Raw genomic sequence first — 23,164 nt, 5'->3', positions numbered from 1 at the left:
GTAAACATAAAAATGGTTCTACCTAGCTATCTATTCCCCCCTCATCACAGCACTTGCATCTTAACTGTACCTCTCCAAGAGAAGGCTCCTTCTTGGACTGTCAAATGGACCACATTTTCATAATGCAGCAAAAACAATCAGGAATTTTTGTTTAAATTCCACCTGTCATCTACTCCAATACCAAACACCATATACAATATTCCATTCAGTGAACAGGAGTAGATAATGACACATGCTAGGTGCTTTGTATTAAATCAATTAAAAATGCATTTAAGTGTTCCCTAAAAGCAATAACTATGTTATAAAATCGACAACCCTGTACAGTACTGTGTAGTTTAGAATATACTTAATAGTTTTTGCTAATAAAAATCATCTGGCGATAGCTGTATGATTAAAAATGTATGATACAATGGGTGCTAGCATGATGTAACATTAATATTACATACAAAATCTACAGGAATGCAGTGTTAAGGGCTCTAAATCTAGGAAATTCAGCTGCTAAAGTTTCATATCCAATTTTAATTTGATTTGTGCGTACGTGTTTTGATACTCTCCTTATGGATACTCTTTCTCTGTTAAAAGAATAGAAAATATTGCCATTTTTCCTGCACAGATGTATATAATAATTTAAATATAATAATTGTGATGATAATTTATTGTGACAAAACATAACACTTAATATAATCTGTGTTGTCCCTGGATATGTAGCACACATATTTAAAAAGAGATCATTTCCTTTGGCCACAGGTGCATTGAGGGATAGTCCTTCATTACCTATATGGAGTTAAGTTAACATACTGTAATCTCTCATCATATGTTGATAAAATTAACAAATTTGTATTTCCAATGAGACACCATCTCAAATTGTCATAAAAAATTGAAACTGTTACTTCCACAGTGTGTTGGCTGGGATTTCTATAAACATTGTAAAACTTCCCTTATAATCCTTGGGCTATTTGCTGTGGCTCAAATTTGTTCTCGAAGAGATTTGAAAGATAAAACAATATTTCCAACAGCAATCCAACAGAATTCCTGTGTGGCTGTGTTTGTCAGCAGTAATATGTGCTCATTAGCCAAGTGGACATTCTCAGCGGGCAAACCAAGGAGAGTCCAAGGAGAAACATCAGGAAGGCTGCAAGACATCAAGAGTTGAGAAGCATTCGGCATCCACCAATCAACAGTTTGTTGGGGTATGCTTATACCGGACTCTGAAAGGTACAATGCCAGGTGTTCATAGGGGTTGGAGCAGTCAGTAATATTTTAAGGGCTGCTACTGGGATGGTCAAAATGAATCTGGTTAAGGCCCTCCCCCTACCAGTAAGCAGTCTCACACAACCAATTAGTCCATCATCTGGGCCACTTGTGCCTAAGGGGAAGAAAAGGCTTTGCTAACATCAGTTTACCCTGACACCCTACTAACAGGATAGCAAAATATCCTATAGTATTTGGGTTAACACTTGGGAACCTTTCTCCCCATCTTTTGCTATTCATGGTCATGTGCTGGTACATGAAATGTAACTTCAGAGGCCCTGGCTAAGAAATGGGGCAACACATAAATACGGATATTGTGGCTACTTGAACTGCCAGACTCACATAACAGTGCCCATGAGGATTGGGTTAGCCTCTATGGCGTTATGATGTGTGCACTCAGAAATATCTCGGTACCACCTCAGAGCCCATCTGATGTCCTGACTCCAGCTGTGGACAACCCAGAATACATCTTATCACCAACTGTGCATTAGGGATAAACATATTTTCCTATCCCCTCTAGGTGACTTGCTGAAGGCATGAAGCATGAGATTTGATTATAGTCATCATTGTCTCAATGCAGAGGTGAAAGTGTTCTGAGCATGCTGAGGGCAATGCAGGCAGACTGTTCTCCCCATGGCCCATGAAAGAAGTGGATGAACCAGGGGATTCACAGATGCTAAGGCCAGAAGGGAGCTTAGGTGCTATTAGTAATACAAGAAACGAGATGTTTGTTTACAGCATAGGCCAGATCCTTGACTGGTGTAAACCAGAGCAGCTCCATTGACTTCAGATGAGCTATGCTGATTTACACCAGCTGAGGAGCTGGCTCATGGTTGGCAGTGCCCCTATAATGATTGTATCATCCCAACCACAGGGAGTTAGGCAGAAACTTCCCCTATGGGCAGGGTTATCATGATTGGCCACTCTGAGATTTCACCCACTCACTGTGGTGCCCTCTAGTGGTGAGTGAGACACAAAGAGTTGATGAGGTTGCTATAGGCTAGGCTAACAGAGAAGGATCTTTTAGCTCAGGCACCAGAGGCGACTGCTTTCAGGTCCAAAGTTCACTCCTCACTGCTGGCGACTCACCCAGGGCTGCGAAAGCTGCTGGGTGATGTCTCTTTACGGGCACAGCAAACTTAATAACTGTTCATTGAGAGGGCTGGACACTACAGGGCAGATGGTTTGGGAGGCAATCTGGGACTGGGAGGGTGTTGGGGGTCATTCTGAGAAAGGAACAGGGTGCTGGAAGCCAGGGTGCGACCTGCATGTGAGTATGCTGGCTGCTGGTGCCACGGCTGTGAGCCACAGTGGCATAGCATTTAAGGCACACAGAGTTGCAGGGCGACACAGTGACACAACCCCTTAATGGCCCGAGTTGAACTCCAAAGCATCACAGTGGCATTACGCCTGGCCATTGCTCTGAAGCATCTGAGCATTGTCTGAGACAGGATACTGCACTAGATCAACCGCTGGGCTGGGCTGGGCTGGTAGGGTCATTCTATGTAAAAGACTATGAAGTCTAACATTTATTATTAAGCCTCTATCTTTCCCCTGAAAGATGCTCTACAAGTGCTATCACCTGTTACACTACAATTGTAGGCAGGTGTCCATACCAGGGGTTCTGCCATTATATCTTCCATTGCCTGCATACCCCATCACCATGCTGCCGCTGATAACTGTGTGGCCTGTTGCTATAACCATACAATGGGGTCTATGCTGCAAAGGCAGTTTGGTATATATGAAGCCCCAACACCGCCAGCTGCACTGTGGAGACAGACCGCCTGTACCCCCACAGTGCCAGTGACTCCCCCCCCAATGGGGGGTAACACACAGATCAAGCTGTTCTGTGTTCCCATCTGTACCTGATCCACCAGGGATGTGACTGTTACAGCTCTGCCTGGCGAGCCTGGCTCTTGAGCGCAAGCTATAGACACTTACACTTTTAGCTGTCGAGGGCCTCGTCTCAATCCTTGGTTTTGGCCAAGAGAGAGGTCATCACATGATCAGCATGCTGGATCAGGGCCTGGATGGTAGGTGTTCCCATTTGCTGGCTAACACTTTATCCCCTCAAAACAACAACAGCTCTGCTGGTGGGTAATGATGAGTGCTGCTGCTCTGTGCTAATTGGCAAAATAGTAATTATCCCGTGTTACTTTTTAAAGAAACAAATGAATTTTTACACCTGGTTACAGATCAACCCCAGCAGCAGGTCATGTATTTGTCTGACTGCCCCTGCCGATGCACCTCAGCACAAGGTAAGTTTCAAAAGGGAGAGCGAGCAAGCCAAAATGTTTTTGTCAGTATAAATCCAGGTTGTGTTTTTGTCTCTGGGGATGGAGGAGTTAGTGACTCACTTTACTCCACTTTTCCAGCCACAGTTAATTGTTTGGTTTGGCTGCCTTGGAGGCTCTGTGTTTTCATAACTTAAAATTGAAACCTGGAAAAAAAAACCTCATTTAAAAAAAATAACCCACTGCTCAACTATCTGCTGAGGTGACCTTACTGAAAGTCACAGGCGAAATACCATCCAACATGGTATCACAGTGACTCAACATTCCTGCACTGCGGCCTCAGGGATGTCAGACTATATTTGCTAATTATTTATATAGTGCCATAGATGTGCATGTGGTTGTTTGGGAAATAAAAAAACATATGGTCCTTGCCCTGAAAAGCTGATTATGGAAATGAAATCAAGCACATAGGAAAGCTACCAGACCACAGTGGTCAGAAGTTGGGACAAGGGGCTTGGAAAGTAGACACTATGAACTTTTTGGAGCTGTTATTTTCCCACAAACAACAGGTAATGTGCATCTTCTGTGCTGTAGGTTTCTCACAGTCATAGTTGGAATAATTTCTCACTCTGAAATATGGGTGTGTAGGATTAAGGTCTCCTGGGGTGCTGGGCCAGAGCAAGTTGGGGGGAGGGCCTTCCCCACCCCTTCCGCCTGTGGTCCCACCCCCATTCTGCCCCTGTTTCACCCACAGTCCCGCCCATTCCACTCCCCCACTGCAGCCCCACAATCCGTTTGCTCCTCTCTGCTCCCCCCACAACTGCGGCGCCACAATCCGTTCACTCCTTTCTGCCGCCCCCCCGCGGCCCCAAGACTGGAGAAGCTCTGTCCTTCCCCCCCCCCCCCCCCCCATGGTCCAGGGGCCGCAGCAGGGAGCAAGAGCTCCTCCAACCCTGAGGCTGCAACAGGAAGCGAGAGCGTCTCCAGTCCCGGGCCTGCAACTGGAGTCTGGGTGCTGGGGCTTCCCGCACCGCTCTGCGCTTCTGCAAGGGCTCTGGGCTTTTGCTGCCCCATGACGTATTTCTGCTGGGGCACCCATTTTTCTGGGGCCTCCCAGTTGGCTGGGACCCCCGGGCACAGGCCCTATGGGCCCATTGTATAATCCACTACTGTGTATAATCATGAGGGGAGCAGGTATAAACAACCCTAAGACTGATAGGATGGATAGATCTTTCACCTTTTGCCACTGGGAAGGGAGAAAAGCAGGGGAGGAGAGAAAAAAAAGGAAAAAGACCCCCCCCTCAAAAAAAACCCCTAAAAAAAAAACCCAGAAAATTTTTGTTTTCAGTTTCAAAAACCAAAAACTGTTCAGTTTTCAATTTTTTTTGTCAAAAAATTGGAAAAGTTTGAAATTTTTCATGCACATTTTTGAGAACCCACATCATTACCAATTTTTTTGAGAATCATACTTACATTTTTTTAACCAACTCTAGGGAAGACTGATTTTTTTTTAATATTAAGAGATGATGTTGAAAATGCCGAGACAGAGATTTTTTTTTTCTCCCCTTCTTTCTAATTCTGATGGGTTTAAAATGTCAAAGCTAAACAACATTCTGCGGCTGTAAACCTGGGCTCTGTCACTTGAACAATGTGTGTGGTAGGGAAAGCCAGTACCAACCATCTTTGTCTCAGTCCCGCCGTAAACCTTTCCTTTGCTGTGATACCTACCAACAAACCTGACATCTGTTGAGGTTGCTAGTGAGCAAAGACCACTGCCTGTCATGGTGACCAATCTTGTCTCATTGTTTCCTTTTACTCCCACATTGATCTGTAGTCACCTATTTATCTCTTGTCTTACATTTAGATTATTATCTCTTTGGGGCATGGGCTGCTTTTCGGTCTGTGTTTGTACAGGGCCTAGCACAATGGGATGCTGCTCCAGAGCTAGGACTTCGAGGCATTATGGTAGTAATAATAACAACAATAATGGTGAATGTCATGCTTTGTGGAGGTCTGTTGACAGCAGCTAACATCTGGCTAGCGAATCCACATAGAGAAAAGAAATCTCTTCCTATTTGACAGAAAACGAGAGAACTAGAGACAATCGATAACTGTCCTCCGAAGGGAGGTAACAGTGCTTAGACACTACAATTGCAGCCTTAGAAATGGAGTGCATGAAAGAAACTGAGTTTAACATGATTTCTAATTTGTAAGAACTTGCCAGTGGATAATTTAAAGGGTGATGACAGTAACTGATTCCTAGATTTAAACACCCTGAAAGCAACATGTATGAAAATTAAGGCTGCCATGATCTTAAAGAAGGCAAAGCTATATCATGCCATCAATTCTTAAGCAGAACGCCCTATTGATTTCAATAGGGAGCTTGTTTTAAAAGTCAATAGCATGATACTGCCCACGATCAATCTTGCATCCCAGCAGAAACTGTGGGAAATTACAGGCTGCAAATTTCTCTTGACCAGCAGATGACTCCACACACGGCACTGCTTAGAAAATGGCCTTGTTTTTGATAGTGGAAAGACACAAAACAGATGTTACCATTTAGATCATTTAGAAGATAGGAAAGGAAAAATGGGGATTCGCTATGTCTACAAAATGTTTTGCTGAGGACTCATGGACTATTGTGTCATGCTGGGGCTAGGAACAAATAGAACCACTGCAACAGCTGGCATCAGAAATTCCAAGAGTTAAAGGAGAGCAACAAAACCTTGTTCAACATTCATTGCCTAGGCTGCATTGCACCATTATGTGCTGCTGATCAGGGAGCTGGAACAATTTTTATAGTGGGGGAGCTGAAAGCCACTTAACTAAACTGTATACCCTGTATACAATGGAAACCACTTCAAGCCGGGGGTGGGTCAGCACCCCCCGCCCCCAGTTCTAGCACCTATGCTGCTGATGTATATGTGGCTTGACCATAAATTGTCGAGAAGTTATGCAGTGATTTTCACCACCATTTTGAAATAGCTGTAAGAGGATATGACTTTCTCAATTCAAAGCATTTGAAGAGGCCAACACTCTGGTGGTTAAGTTTGCAAGATTGTGTTGACAGGGTAGTAAACCAATACAATGCATTTCTCAGCTAGAGCCCCACGCATCGGAAGAAGCTGTTGATTTGTCTGATAACTGTTGAAAGAAACAATTGTAGAGCCCTTCTGGCGGAAAAAAAAAAAAGTCATTTCAATTTTTGAAAGCCACTCATCCTCTTTTAATACATTTCAAAGTAGTTCTCCAGTGCACAGTTGCAATCTGCCTGTATTGCAAACCAGAATGAGAATGCTAGAGAAATCTCTGGTGGCTCCTGTTATATTTCTCTGTACACAAGAGCAACAGATACCATGAATCTAAATAACTTTCATTTAGATTAAAGTCCCCTTGAGAGAGACAGAGCAGCCACAATGAGTTGTGTCTCTCAGATCCTTAGCAGTCTGACCAGAACTGAACAAAAAATGGTTGCCAGCAACAGCATAGCTCTTAGAGATTGCAGTATCCCCAAGCACAAGCTTTCAGAAATCATGCGTCAGGCCCCCAAATCATGACATTGGCTCAAAATCATGATTATTTTTTTTTAAATAAAGGTTGGGTTGTTTTCCTTTTCCATCTGGTTTCTGACCCTTTAGGGTGTACTTATTGCATATTTCCAAGCTTTTCTCTGCAACCCGGAGTGCTGAGAATAAATAAATAAAGCTGAGATTCTCATGAAATCTCATTCCAGCAGTCTGGGCTTTTATAAAACCCCTAAACATCATGGCTATTAGTCAAGATGATCCAGGGTGCAACCCCACGCTCTGGGTGTCCCTAAGCTGCTGACTGCCAGAAGCTGGGACTGGATGACAGGGGATGAATCACTTGATATTTGCTCTGTTCTGTTCATTCTCTCTGAAGCATCTGGCACCAGCCACTGGTGGAACAACAGATACTGGGCTAGATGGATCATTGGTCTGACCCAGTTTGACCATTCTTATGTTCTTATGAGAATCATGATAAAAGCATGGGACTTGAGAGGTTTACTTACCTTTCCATAACTTGAGTTCTTTGAGATGTTGTGTCCTGATAGGTGCTCCACCGTAGAATGTGCACGTGCCTATGTGATCTTGATGAGAGATTTGAATCAGCAACCTCATGTTCCAGAGTGAGGGTATATTGGGAGAAGCGGACCCAGCCACTCCAGTTTCTTCTCAAATACAGAGCCAAAAGACTCCACAGCTGAGGGGAAGAAGGGTAGGAGGTGGAGCACCTATAGGGACAAAACACCTTGAAAACCTCAAGTTACTGAAAGGTAAGTAACCTCTCCTCCTTCTTTGACTATATGTCCCTGTGGATGCTCCACTACAGAAGCCTGTCAAGCAATAACTCAATGTGGAGGTGGGTGCTGTGGCGGGAGATCCATGAAAGTTTGGAGGACGGCATTGCCAAAGATCATGTCTATCTTGGATGCAGGTAGGATAGCATAATGCTTGGAAAATGTCTGAACTGAGGACCAGGTTGCAGCCCTGCACATTTCCGCCATGAGAATGTCTTCAGAAGGGCTATAAAAATGGACGTAGCCACGGTGGAGTTGGCTGTCACCCTGGGGATGGGGGGAGCACTCCAGCTGCCTCGTAGCAGGCTATAATGCAACATGAAACCCATTTCAATAGTCTCTGTGTGGAAATCCACTTTCCATTCATTCTTTCAGAGGAGACAAGCCGCCTGGGATAAATCCTAAAGGTTCTTGTCTTGTCCAGATAGAAGGCAAACACCCTCAGAACACCTAAGGTGTGGAGGCTGGCTACTTCTCTCGAGGAGTGAGGTTTGGGAAAAAACACTGGAAAATGGATATCTTGATTGATATGAAAATCTGATGACACCTTTGATAGAAACTGATGATGGGAGTGCAGCATGATTTTTTCATGGTAGAAGGTACTATATGGCAGGTAAGCCATGGGCACCCCAAGGTCTCCCACCCTTCTAGCTGAGGTGCTGGCTACCAGGAATGAAGTCTTAAGGGAGAGATAAAGGAACCAACAGGTGATCCTAAGCTTGAACAGGGGGTTCCTTAAGGTGTTGAGGACCAAACTGAGGTCCCAAGGAGGTGTGGGGTTTGGGATATGAGGAAATGAATTAGATAAACCCTTATGGAATCTGGCTGTGGTATGATGGGCGAAGACTAAAAGGCCCTCAATAGACAAATGGAAGGTTGTAATGGCTGCCAGGTGTACTTTAACAGAGCTCATTGATAGTCCCTATGTTTTCAATTCCAACAGGTAATCGAGGATTCTCAAGAGAGGAGCTCCAGAAGCGTACACAGAGTGACAGGAACACCAGGAAAGGCAGTGTTTTCACTTTTGCAAGTAAGTGTTACATATGGTAGGCTTCCTACTATTCAGAAGTACAAACTGAACCTCAGCCAAGCAGTCCAATTATAAATTCAAGAACCATCGAGGAGCCAGACCTTGAGGTTCAGAGATATGAGGCTGGGGAGGTTCATGGTGCCTGAGTTTTGTGTCAGAAGGTCCAAGCTAAGTAGGAGGCATCAAGGCAATATTACAGAAAGGTGAAGAAGATCTGAGTACCAGATTTGTCTGGACCAAGAAGGTGCTATTAAGATGAAACTGTTCCTGCTCAGTTTGAGTAATGTTTTGAAGATGAGCACCGTTGGAAGACAGGCACAAAGGCGAGCACGGGGGCAGGGAACTTGGAAGGGTGTCTCCTAAAGAACTGCAGCCTCATCCCCCCTGGGAACAGAAGATTTGGCATTTTGTATTGTTCGGGGTTGCAAACAGATTTACTACGGTGAGGCTCCATGCTTTGCAGACGCTGTGAAAGATCAGGTTGTTGAGCTCCCAGTCGTGGTCCTCATAGAAGTTTCTGCCACTGTGTTCTGGAGGCCTGGTAAGTAAACCATGGAGATCTCTGTGTGGTGGGCAATGTACCAGTTCCTATCGTTTTAGGGACTCTGCGCATAAAGACTAGGATCTCGCTCTCCCTTTTCGATTTATACAGCACATCACTGCCCTGTGGCCTATCATTACTCTGACATGATGGCCCTGAATGTCATGGAGAAAGTGCTGGCACCCGTAACGAACTGCTCTTAGTTCTGAGATGTTGATTTGAAGCAATGTTTCCTGTTGGGACCACTTGCACTGTGCAGTTGGACTTTGTAGGTGAGTCCCCAGCTTAGAGGAGAGGAATCTGTTGTGATGATGCGTGATGGTGGTGGGTGTGAGAAAGGGGCTCCCACACAGACCATCAGGGGGTCTCTCCACCAGCTGAGGGAGTCTAGTACCCATGGGAGTATGGAAACTCATTTGGCAAGGCTATGTCTGTTCGGCATGTACATGGTTTTGAGACAGACTTGAAGACATCAGAGATGTAATCTCGCATGTGGTGTAACAAATGTCAAGGCCAACATGTGACCTAGGAGCTGGAGGCAGGTCCTTACTGTTGTCTGAGGACTCTGCTGTGAAAGAATGTAGGTGTTCAGATTCCTGAGGTTTAAAATTGAATTCCAACCCCATTTCTTTTGGGAAACAGGAAATATTTGAAATAAAACTCTCTTCCCAAAATTTCTAGGGGAAACCAGTTCTATTGCCTCCAGATGCAGGAGGGACCGAACCTCTTGCTTTAAAAGATCCTCATGAAAGGGGTCCCTGAAGAGGGAGGGGGGTTGGAGTATTTGTGTTCATAGAGTCTGGGGCATCTTCTGGGTACACCACAAGGGATGTAGAATGGTATAGGGAAGGACCTTGCACTGAAATCTCAGAGTCCGAGGTGTCATCTCCAAAGTCAGGGCTCTAGGTATTGGTGCCAGGGTCAGTTCTGGGGGGCCAAGAAGGTGCTAGAGGAAGCAGAGGATGGGTCAATACTGGGAGCCCAGCTCCTGCTGTCAGATGGAAGGAGGTGGTAAGTGTGGGACATAACAGTACCAACGGGGAGCTTCTCTAGGTGCCCCTTTAGAAGGGAAACTCCGATTCCTCTCAGATGAGCAGATCCTCCTGCAAGAAGAACCTGGAGGGTGCCAGAGGACTAAAGTAATAGACAACTGGGACCAGGGGTGGTACTGGAGCTTTAGCTAGGGATGGGAAGCAAGTTGGAGTTGACAACGCTGCTGAAGTGGCAGCAGAAATGGTATCTCTGTGCTCCAAGTGCATGCAAACCAAGGATGATGGTACCAGAGAGAGCAGAGGCTTGAAAGAATTCTATGTTATTCTGAGAGGGTGTCTGTACCACTGCCTTAGACTTTCTTGAGTCTTTAGATTCAGATGAGTCTTGATGCCTGGATGGTGCCTCTGAGCACTGTTTGCTGGCAGGTTGATCTTGGGATGTCTGCTTAGGCAGTACTGATGCCTTGGTCCCGATGTCTGTTGGAGCCTTGGAGGAGTTTCAATCTTACCGTCCTTTCTTTAAGAGACCTGCTTTTAAACCCAGTGCACTTGGACAGGATTTGAGAGTGTCCAAGCCACCTGAGACAGTCGAATGCCTGTCACTCCAGGGGAAAAATCTACTGCAGGTCTGCCAAGGAATCAGTCCTGGAGAACAGGAAGGGTAAGAGTGAGAAACCCCCCTTGAGCAGAAACTTTGTGCAAAATTAGAAGAAGAAGAAGAAGATGACGACGACGAAATACTGAAGGAGAATACAGTAAATAAAACAACATGAAAAAAGCTTCTAAGAGGCCGCAGACATGCAGTTGCTCTGTTTCAAGGTGCAGGTGGTTGAGATGGAATTGGAATGGCGGGTTCGCTCCTTTACATTCCCTGGTTCTGGAGCACGAGGTTGTATAGTGCACAGGCATGGACCACAGATGCTGCTGATTCAAATCTCCAGTCAAGAGCCCAGGGATGCGCGCAAATCCTACAGTGGAGCACCCATAGGGACATATACTCGAAGAAGTCCGCAAAAAGAACAGGAGTACTTGTGGCACCTTAGAGACTAACAAATTTATTAGAGCATAAGCTTTCGTGGGCTACAACCCACTTCTTCGGTTGTAGCCCACGAAAGCTTATGCTCTAATAAATTTGTTAGTCTCTAAGGTGCCACAAGTACTCCTGTTCTTTTTGCGGATACAGACTAACACGGCTGCTACTCTGAAACCTGTCGAAGAAGTCCGTAACATTAAAACATGAATAAGTTACAGAGCTGTTGTACAGTACATCATAAGCCTTACAGTCCAGGTATTAGCTCATATATTGGAAGAAGAGTTTTGACTATAATAATAAGCAGTGTTTCAATGCATCTGATGACATTTACTGTGGCTTTAGCTTGAGGTGGTAGAAGATTCATTAATGCAAAAAAAAAAAAAAGCATGCTTCTTGAGAATGTAAATTGTCTGTTATGTTAATGCGGTTGGTGCCATTACCAAGAGAATGCCAATAATCCTTCAGCATATGCAAGCAAACATGCAGTGCTCCCAGCTCATTAAGCTAGCAAGGCGTCTCTCACTGCTAGCCCTGCATTCGCAGTCGGGTGACTCTGAGGCAGAGTTTATGTAATAGCCAAGGCTAGCACTAGATACTCTGGAGTGCACCACTGCTGCTGCCTGGCAGAGTTGAGGTGATGCCCTTAAAGGGGCACATGAAGCTGTCGCAACTATCTAAGAGCGAGCAGCTGGGCCAGATATGCTGTTCCACCCCAAACCACACAGTGTTCAGCCCTGGGTATTGATGGTGTAGGGAGAGGATGCCCTTAAACCGATAGATTTTCTGAAGCTGTCCTTGATTGTGGGGCATGTCTGGGATGGAGCCACTTTGGTGCAGTAGCTCCCAGAAGCAGATCTGACCCATCACTGATAGAAGTGTGCACTATATCTTTGGGAGGGGTGACACAGCTCTCACACCACAACAGCAGGTGGCTCTGGTAGGCACTACAGAAGACAGTCATTAATTACCACATTCTGTCCCTCTGGTTTGATTGTGCTAAATCATTTTTCAACATGTCTCTCAGTAAAGTCCATTAGTATCCATTCACATGCTGCATACCTGGTCTGTTACTTTACCTAGCTCTCTTTGCTTTCCACAACTGCTTCCTTCCTTAATATTGTAACTTCAAAGGTATCCCGTGAAGAAGGGGAAACCTTTTACAATATTGATCCACATCTTTCCCATACTTTGAGCTCATCTATCCATAGATTATAAAGCCAGAAGGTACCACTGTGAGCATCTAGTCTGACCTTTGCAACCCAGGCCATAGTTGTTCCCTGAATTAATTCCTGTTTGAACTAGAGCATGTCTTTCAGAAACACATCCAATTTGATTTTAAACTGCCAGTAATCCACTGCAGCCCTTGGTAAATTGTTCCAATGGTTAAAAATGTACACCATATTTCTAATCTGAATTGGTCTAATTTCAACTTCCAGCCACTGGATCTTGTTATACTTTTGTCTGCTAGATTGAAGAGCCCATTATCAAATTTTTGTTCTGTAGGTAGGTACTTATAAACTGTGTTCAAATCACTCCTTTAACCTCTTTGATAAGCTAAATAGGTTGAGCTCCTTGAGTCTATCACTATAAGGCATGTTTTCCCATTCTTTAATCGTTCTTGTGGATCTTCTCGGAACCCTCTTCAATTTATCAACATTTTTCTTGAATTGTGGACACCAGAACTAGACACAGCATTCCAGCAGTGGTTACACCAGTGCCAAATACAGGGGTAATATAACCTCCCTACTCCTACTTGATATTTCCTTGTTTATACATCCAAGATCATATTTTCTCTTTTGGCCACAATATCAGTTATCCACCATGACCCCTCCCCCAAGTCTTTTTCAGAGTCACTGCTTCCCAGGATTGATTTCCCATTGTGTTGTTCCTAGGTGGATGCCTTTACATTTGGCCACATTAAAATGCATATGGTTTGATTGCACCCGCCACTTTTACCTGCACCCCAAGTGTATTTATGACAGTGCAGATACCCTACCTCTCTACTGGGAGGCTCACACCTGGCCACATGAACAGTCAGGTGTATTGTCCCCACCAGCTCTCTGAAGCTGAATCTCCCCTTGCCTGCAGGAAATGGGTGAAGGGTCTCCTCCACAGCATGGTCCCTCTCCTGGGGACACTGTGAATGTCCTGCTGCTGGAGGTTCCTGACTCAGTGCTGTTTTGGGGGTGGGTGGAAAGGGCTAGAGCAGGGTACCACTGACCCCTAGGAAGGAGGAGGAGGGGGATCGTTTTGCTAGACAGAGGGACAGGGGCATGCTGGTGGCTCCGGTCTCTGCACTCAACAATAACTTTAGGGCTGAGAGGCCACAGTGATCCAAACACCTTTCCATGGAGAGGATGGTTTGTAGGTGAACCATGCTGTGATGGGGTATTCAAATCTCACGTTGGGCCTAAAGGGTTAAAAGGCAATACCGGGCCTGGGTAGTCCCGTCTCCTCCAGGCCTGCCAAGAATACTCCTGCTGGAGGAGTGGGTCAAAAGGAGCTCAGAAGCCAGGCAAAGGGTGGTGGACAGGCTGCAGAAGAGAGGAAGCCAGATGAAAGGTTGAGCCTGCGAGGGGACCACAGAGCAGGTAAGATCCACAGGCAGAGCCTTCTCCTACCACCACCCCCTTTGAGAACCAGCAGGTCCTTCAGGGTCCTGATCCTTTGGACTCATTTGGTGTAAGGGTGGTTGTTTGGACTATAGGGGATACATCCTGAAGTGAAGGGATCTATAGGTAGGAAGTAACCCAGGGAAGCAACTTAGACTTACAGGACAGACCCTGCTGGTGATGCCCACAGGGCCCTGGACTGCGACTTGGTGGAGTGAGTGGCTCTGGGTCCCCCTACCACACCGCCTCAAGGGCCTAGATCAGGGGCGGGCAAACTTTTTGGCCTGAGGGCCACATCGGGTTTCTGAAATTGTATGGAGGGCCAGTTAGGGGAGGCTGTGCCTCCCCAAACAGCCAGGCGTGGCCCGGCCCCCACCCCCTATCCGACCCCCCCTGCTTCTCGTGCCCTGATGACCCCTCTGGGACCCCTGCCCCATCCAACCCCCCCATTCCCTGATGGCCCCCCCGGGACCCCTGCCCCATTCAGGGCCGCCCAGAGGGGGGGCCAAGTGGAGTAATTTGCCCCAGGCCATCCACGAGAATATAGTATTCTATAGTATTGCAACTTTTTTGTATGGAAGGGGCCCCCAAAATTGCTTTGCCCCAGGCCCCCTGAATCCTCTGGGCGGCCCTGGCCCCATCCATCCCTCTCTGTACCCTGACTGCCCCCAGAACCTCTGCCCCTGACTGCTCCCCGCCACCCCATCTAACCTCCCCCCTTTCCTGACTGCTCCCCCAGGGACCCCTGCCCCCATTCAACCCCTGTTCCCCGCCCTCTGACTGCCCTGACCCCTATCCGCACCCCTGCCCCCGACCACTACCCTGAACTCCCCTGCCCTCTAGCCAACCCCCCCTGCTCCCTGCCCCCTTACCGCGCTGCCTGGAGCACCGGTGGCTGGCAGCACTACAGCCGCGCTGCCCAGAGCACCAGGACAGGCCGCGGCTCTGCAAGAGCCCTGCTGCCCAGAGCATTGCGTCGGCCGGGGCGAGCTGAGGCTGAAGGGGAGGAGGAACAGCAGGGGAGGGGCCAGGAGCCAGCCTCCCGGGCCAGGAGCTCAGGGGCCAGGCAGGAGGGTCCCGCAGGCCATAGTTTGCCCACCTCTGGACTAGATCCAGAGGTGGGTGGAAAGCTGAAGATCCCCAGTTTAAGGTCAGGAACAGTTACTTCTATCACCTTGACAGAGAGGCTTTGGGACAGAAGTTGGGTGCTCTAACCACAGGCCACCCGACCCTCTGAGCTCTCTATCACACATGTAGTTCCTCTGCCCACCCGTCCTGGGGGATTATTCCATCCAGGCCTTTAGAGCTTAGGAGTCAGATTCCCCTGCTGGTCACATGAAGACCATCCAGCAGCACGTTTGTTCTGCAAAGGGGCAGAGCAGTGCTCTGTGGTATCATCAGAGACTGTTACTCTGATTGTCACTTGCTGCCTCTACCACCCATTCCATAAAGAATTTAAACTGGTGTGTTAACTGTAGAGAAGATAGGACACTGGAGAAAATCAATTTCTCTGTGAAAAGGCTCTGATAGTCCTTAAATGGCTGAAGATTATAAATGCCTCCAGGTGCTCAGGCAAAGTTTTAGCACTTTCACCCCTCCCCATAAGACTATGAAAGTTTCCATGGCCAAAGGGATAAGACTGCATGTAATATGACAACTGGAGTGCACGTTTACTCCAAGAAAACTCATACACTTAGGAATGCATGGATAATTTTTGTACTTAAGGCTGGCTTAGTGCCTTTAAGCAAATGCCAGCCATGCAAATAAAAGTACAGTTGATGGACATACACTGTACTCCACACCAGAAATGTGTAATAGCATCTAGAAACTTTTTGAACGGACTGTAGTTTCGATGGGAACCAGACTGTCCTGGAGCAGAAATACATTGAGCACAACTGAGGTAAGGAAGGGAAACATTTTTTTAAAAATTGACCTTTTCTTGAAATCATAGAAACCAGTGATTACTGTGAAAGATGTAAATAGGATCTAGTGCCCCCTGGCACAGCCTACACACTGGTGTGTAAGGAAGGCATTCACAATGTGCTTTTCTTGGAACCTTAGTGGGTAATACTAGAAGCACAAGTTCTGGCCTGATGAGGAGCATTTTATTGCCTATAATAGCATTATGAGTTGCCTGGGAGATGCCAGGAGGTATTTGAGCAAAAATGATACCCAGTGAATACTGAAGTTGCGCAGCAATGCTTAGCTGCTACATAGCACTTTTCATCCCTAGATTTCAAAGCATTATGTAAAGGTGGGTAAATATCATTAGCCCCATTTTATAGACGGAAAAACTGAGGCGCAGACAAGTTAAGGCCCAGTCTTCTAATCCTGGGTGCCTCCAGTTCTGGGTGTCCAACTTCAGACACCGAGGCTGAATCCTGGCCCTACTGAAGTCAATAGGAGTTTTGTTTAGGTGGGGTCAGGATTTCATCCCAAGAGCCTGATTTTTCAAAGTTGCAGAGCACAAACAATTCCAACTATTGGTCAGAGCAGACAATGTTGAGCACCTCTGAAAATTAGAATCAGAGAAGTAGTGAACTGAAAACTCATGAATTTCAAATATTTGGGGGGGGGGGGGATACATGTTTCATGAACATCTGCTCAAAAAGTCCCTATTTATTTTAACCATATCTAGTAAAAAACCAGTTTGAGGCTAACTGTCCCCTCACACCCATGTAAATCAAGAGCAAGTCCACTGATTACAGTGGTGCTACCATTAGATTATAGCAGTGTAAGTGAGAAGAGACCCAGGTCCCATATGTCAAAACGTTGCATGGGTGTAAAACTGGTGTAAGTGTGAGACTCCAGTCCAACAGGCACCTAAAGAACTTTATGTGCACCTGCTCTAGTGCCTAAGGGGAAGGTAGGTGCATAAGTGACTTTCAGATGTGGGAATGGTGTGATAAGCATATGCAGGACCTCTATGAAACCAGCATTAGCTGCACCCAAATTCTGAGCACTGTGGGTGGGTCCAAGGGACAAAGTGGGACTTTCAGTATGGACGGGTGGGGGAGAACAGCGCTTGGCTAGACCTGGGCACCTTGGATTTTGGCATGATCAGGAGATGCCTAATGCATAAGGCACAATTGGAGGTGAACCCAGCATGCAGCACAGGAACAAAAGAGGCAGCAGCTGGGACAGGAAGACCTCCAGTCACCCTGACAGAGATAGGACAGGATGGATGGGAGAAGGGGAAGCTTAATGATAGGCAATATGTGTCAGGCTCCCAGTGGGTTGGGGAGCTAGAGAAGGGACACAGGCAGGGTTTGGATGGAAGAAGGAAGCAGGAGACTAGCTGGCCACAGGAAGGCGGGTTGGGTTAGGGACGAAGGGAGATTGGGGAGTTCTACATCCCTGAGGCAGCTGTGAGAGAGGCGCATGCTCTTCACCTTCTACCAGTGCACAGCAGTTATGGTTGTGTTTCCTGGGGCTCACCAAGCTGGAAGACAGGCATAGAAGCACAGGCTCCACTAGGATGGTATCCAAACCCTCTATGGTGAGCTCAAAGACAACCTGGAGACCAGGAGCCAGCTTATCCATGGCTGAGAATGTCACCATGGTCCTGGGCATCATGGCAACTGGTTCTTTGCAGTGAACAATTGGCCAGACTATGGCCATCAGCTAGTCTGTGGTCTCTAATGGTAACAAGCTGCTTCTATCACAATCATCAGCTGATGCTCACTTTCCTGTCTCACATGAATTTTTTTGTTTCACTTCACAGCTAAACCCCATTTATCTCCTTTATTCTTCTTTTATTGCTGGAGGGGGCAGTTTCCACTCCTGATAACACACTGAGCTGCCAGTCACCATGCAGTCACTAATATTTCCTCATCACAAAGCCATCACCGCTGTCTTGACAAATTACCCAGTGTATTTTGGATAAGGCTTGTTTTTTAAATAGATGCTGCTGGTAAAAAATAGTATGGACTTAACTGGGCAGAAAATTGGGGTGTTGAGAGAAATGATTTGCAGCAGTAGCACCAAAAAGATGAAATGACAAAAGTTTTGGTGGTAAGGCTCTTAAGCTGCAGTCCGTTAGGGTTGGAACTTTCTTGAAAAATCACTATGAAACACAATGTAGGGCACTTTGATAAGACACAGATTATCTGGGGGAAATCTGGCCACTGAACCCAATGAGGGAGAGCTTAAATTCTGGTTGATGGGACAGCTCTGCCTTCCGCACACTGGGAGACTATTCCTGCCTTAAACTCAAAGTCAATGCAAAGGGACCCTAGCTGATTTTATTCTACTAGGTCTCAGCATTGCTAGTGTCTCACACTGAAGAGCTGTGCATCCCAGACGAATAAATGAAAGGTGCAGCACTAAAGAAAAGGGGACTTGAAGGATATCCCTCAGGGAAGGGAACAGGCAGGACTAGAATTGGTTCGTTAAGCCCAACCAATTGTCCCCATGTACCATGACCAACATTTTTCAAATTGAGGTGCCCCAAATCACAAACCTAAATTCCATATACAGTGTCACCTAAATAAGAAGCCTTTTTTTTTTTAAAGGTTTTTGGCACATCTGGAAATCAAGTCACTTTTAATAGATAGCTAAACATATATTTACGAGCCTAACTTTAGGAACCTACACTTGAATATTTTGACCTATATGTTTTGAATGAAAGAATGGAAATGAAAACTATATTTTAAAAACACAAACTAACTAAGAAGCAATAGCAGCACCATAAAAATCAAAGTGTGTAGTGATTTCTTTTGCCCACACATCTGTCAAAGTGATATGTCTCCATGGATCTGTCTTAGCATCTCCATCACCATGTCAAATAGCAGATTGTTTCTAGTCAAGGAAACAAAATGAGACTGCACTGGAACAGATGTGCCATAAATCTACTTAGGGCTGGTAGTGTCCCCACAAAATGAGAAAGTGCTTAGGCAGAGAAATGAGGAATAGCATATGTTACAACATCAGGCACCCTGCCTGCAACTAGTATAGGCACACACTCTTGCTTTACTTACAGTACAATCAGCACAGAAAAAAAATCTATTTGTTAATAATAGTTAGCTGCTTTTTAATTGCTAGTTTTCAAAATACTGTACTCTGGTGAGTAATTAGCACTATCCCCATTTCCCAGAGAGGGGAAACTGAGGCACAGAGACGTGACATGCTCAACACTGCATAGTGAATTGGTGGCAAACCTGAGATTTTCCCATCTGCCAGTCCAATGCCCAATCCACCAGACCATGTTCTCAACCCTTGAAGTCCTTTAGCATTTAACAGAGATGAAACCATTAGAATTCTTTAGAAATTGCTGTACTAACCTACTGATTTTAATAGAGTGAAGAGCCATACTATAGCAGGGATATAATTTCTATTAGATAAAATTCCATAGGCTTTTTGATAAGGGAAATTTTTACCATCCAGGGACTAAAAAAACAATTTCTATTTCACTGAAATGAAATAAAATGTGCTCATGGGACTTAGTTCTGATTTACGTTCTATGCCTTTATTCACTGAAAGATTATAGTACCACATAGAACAGCATAACAATCAGTCAAATATGGCAAGAAATAGGCACTGTGAGATACATTGGGGTTGTTTGACAAGGCAAAAGTTGGCGTAACAGCTGTTATACTGGAGTTCTGGACTCTGCTATTAACTTAATGCAGCATTTTTACGTTATTCTAACTGATTGACTGTTTACATTACAATTCCAAACAAGTTGATAATGTGTATATTACAAAAGTACAATAGGGCAAAAGTGCTTTTCCTCCACTACATTTTATGTCTGACTGGAGGGCATATTTGCGTCCACTGCTTTAGACTGTATACAAGTTTGAGGCTTAGTTCTTTATATTGTTTAATATCCTCTCCAGCTGTACTTTTGATTGTGCAGTACCTTTTTGAGAGCTAGTGAGACTTTATCTAACACAAAATGAAAGCCACTGTGCAAAGTTACATTTTTCACTTTGAATTTTTTTTAAAGCAATCAGTTAATATCCTGATGAATTCTAAAACATCTTTACACAAAAGTTACTTTATCAACAGAAAAGCTTGTTGCTGTCTGTAAGCAGGTGATGTTCACAATTTGGCCTGGACAGAGTATACTAACATTTTATAAAGTTCAAATTTAGGCCTCAATCCTACAATTGACAGTCTGCCCACATGATGTCAGTTCCCAGATCTGAGTCTTACCTCCTTCCTGGAATGTAACTTTATGGGTAACAAATATCAGTGAAAAACACACTTCAGTCTATGCTGCTTTCATCCCCAAACTGGCTGTTCTTGGGGTTTGCCCTGCAGATCTCCTCTGTCCCATCCACTCGTTTCTTCTATCTCAGGCTAGGTCTACACTGCAGCGGGGGTCCGACCTAAGATACGCAACTTCAGCTACGTGAATACCGTAGCTGAAGTTGCGTATTTTAGGTCAGCTTACCTGGCGGTGAGGACGCGGGAAAGTCGACCGCTGCCGCGCTGCCGCCGACTCCGCTGCCGCCTCTTGCCGAGGTGGATTTCCGGAGTCGACGGCAGAGCGATCAGGGATCGATTTTACCGCGTCTTCACTAGACGCGGTAAGTCGATCCCCGATAGACCGATTGCTACCCGCCGGATCGGCGGGTAGTGAAGACAAAGCCTCAGGGAGAGGCTCCAACCCATCTTATATTTCTTGAATGGAGAGAGTGACTCAGTTAAAACACCTTGACAGAGATAGGTAGGGTCCAAGCATCTGAATCAAGATAATGCAGCAGAAAAGCCCTGGAATCTGTCACCCTATTATGTCTCCTTTCGTTAGCCCTTCCTTTGCAGCTGTCACATTATTTAGCATGGATAACATGGACAGTAGCCGACGACATAGAGGAAGGCTGCTTGAGCAGCTGTTTGCACTGCTATAAAAGAAAACTAACAGGTTCTACTTACCATTGCAACAAACATACGCCTTCTCAGCCTAGCCCTTCCTATCATTTCTCAGTCAGTATCAAGATGTTGACTCCCACCGCCATTCAGCCCAGGATACCAGGCTCAATCGCCCACTTGTTAAATTTCTGAACAAGCACCTTTGTGCTTTCTCCCATGCTGCCTCTCATGCTTTGGAGGCACTCCCCACCGAGCTACCTCCTCCCCCTCCTTCAAAACCCTCCTTAAATCTCTCCTTTGCTGAGATGACTATAAGAAACTTCACAACAGTTTAGGCTGCAGGTATGCTGAGATCACTTCCTATCATGCTGACCAGCATTGTCTCATTGTGTCCTTGTACTCCCCCATTAGTCTTTCTCTTTGGGCAGGGATAGGATTTTTTTTTTGTTCTGCATTTGTATTGTGCCTAGCATAATGGGGTTCTGGTCCATGACTAGAGTGCTTAGGCCCTATGGTAATACAAATAATACAAAAACAGTAAGTTCAGATAAAGTAATGGGTTGTATCAATAGAGTTTTATCTCAAGCAGGTTAAAAATAAAAGTAATAGGGACTATTCAGCTCGTTGTGGATGGAGGTGCACACACAGGCTCACCAAGTCATAAACGACCCTTTACCTCAAATGCATGCATTGCCTCCTGCCTTTCCCTCACCTGTGCTGTTTGGCAGTCCTAGCCTCAAACAGAAACTTACTGGTGTTAAACTGTAAAACAAGGAGGTGGTAACTAACAAACAATTGCTGGTAAAAACCTGACAAGCTGAGTTAAAGAGACAGCCTGTGATTTAAAAGACACCAAACGTAACTTGGGCTATGCCTACACTACATCATTTACAGGGGCACAGCTGTATTGATGCAGCTGTGCTGCTGTAGTGCTTCTGGTAAAGACGCTCTAAGCCGATAGGAGAGAGCTCTCCCATCAGCTTAATAACTCCTGCCACCTTGAGAGGTGGTAGCTATGTCGGCAGGAGAAGCTCTCCTGTTGACATAGTGCTGTCTACACCAGCATTTAGGTCGGTGTAAATTATGTCGCTCAGGGGTGTGGCTTATTCGCACCCCTGAGCGACGTAAGTTATATTGAACTAATTTGAGGTGTAGACATAGCCTCAGTGAAGTGGCGGGTCCATAGAATATAGCTAGCCAGAATGACTGTGTTACAGAGGCATACAAGGCTATGAGAATCTGAAAATCATTATTATTACACACAAAACAACATATAGAGAATTGTCCTTCCATAAAGTATCTTTTCTTACAGTTTATCTTAAAACAAGTCTCAGAGGTATCACTGGCAATAGAAAAATGACCGTTCTTACACGTATTTAAGTAATAGTAATCAAGTGTTGAGTAACATACCCAAGTGTAATTTGTGAAACTGTATCTACTTTGGGTTCACTTGTATTTTGCAAAACTGTTGAATCTTTCATAAAATTACAAGTGGTTTTTTTTATTATATATAAAGAAGTGGGGGGTTCCTTCTAATTTGCAATTGCGTAATCAAGAACTAACTATGTGGCAGCAGAATCATTTGTTACTGAAAGAATTTCACTGTCCTGAAAGAGACAATCGGAAAGAAAATTGATTACACCTCTAGCCATCCATTCTATCTAGCCATCCATCTATCCATTCTGTCTAGCCATCTGTTCCATCTAGGCACCCATTCCACCTATCTAATCATTTATCCATCCTGTGCTCGTCAAAGTGGTTTCTCAGCAATTTGGCAATCACAGCAAAGTGACAGCAATTCAGATTTGTTTTTAATGCTATTTCTTTTTATTTGTTCTTAGTAACTGTAGGGCTCATTAGCAAAATAACCCTTATACCTAAGTGGAGTTAATATAATGCATCTTATTCTGATGACAGAAAACAGTTGAATGATGTAGTGTAGCATTTCAAAATCTTTTTAAAAAGAGATTTTTCTCCTCTGAATCAGGATCCCTAAACTGGCCACAAAATCTCCTCTTTTATCAGTTAGGTTTGTGCTGGTAGTCTGCAATAAAGCAGTAAAGCTAAAAGTCCTAACGGAGGCACTTCAGATAAATATGGAACAGCAACAAGAGCCATGCAAAAGCGGATACTCTCCCACTGTTGCTTCCTACTCACAATCTTCCCAGAGGCCCTAAATTATAATTAAACATACTTCTAAATCAGGGGTTTTCAAACTTCATTGCACCACGATCCCCTTCTGATAACAAAAATTACTACATGACCCCAGGTGGGGGGCCGAAGCCCGAGCCCAAGCCCCACCACCCCAGGTGGGAGGGCCAAAGCCAAATACCA

At 45.3% G+C, this 23,164-nt stretch overlaps 1 protein-coding gene across 1 annotated transcript in view; it reads right to left on the bottom strand.

Annotated features, from left to right (window-relative positions):
• Positions 1-1,589: 1,589 nt before the first annotated feature.
• TSPAN11 (tetraspanin 11) overlaps positions 1,590-23,164 on the bottom strand; it is a 174,650-nt gene continuing 153,075 nt past the window's right edge. Inside the window, exon 8 of the mRNA XM_065422455.1 lies at positions 1,590-1,680. Within this exon, the coding sequence (XP_065278527.1) occupies positions 1,590-1,680 (91 nt within the window). The remainder of the gene's footprint in view (positions 1,681-23,164) is intronic.

This window comes from Emys orbicularis, chromosome 1 (assembly GCF_028017835.1).
Source record: "Emys orbicularis isolate rEmyOrb1 chromosome 1, rEmyOrb1.hap1, whole genome shotgun sequence".
Lineage (NCBI taxonomy): Eukaryota > Metazoa > Chordata > Testudines > Emydidae > Emys > Emys orbicularis.
This window is presented reverse-complemented; position numbering and strand designations above follow the sequence as displayed.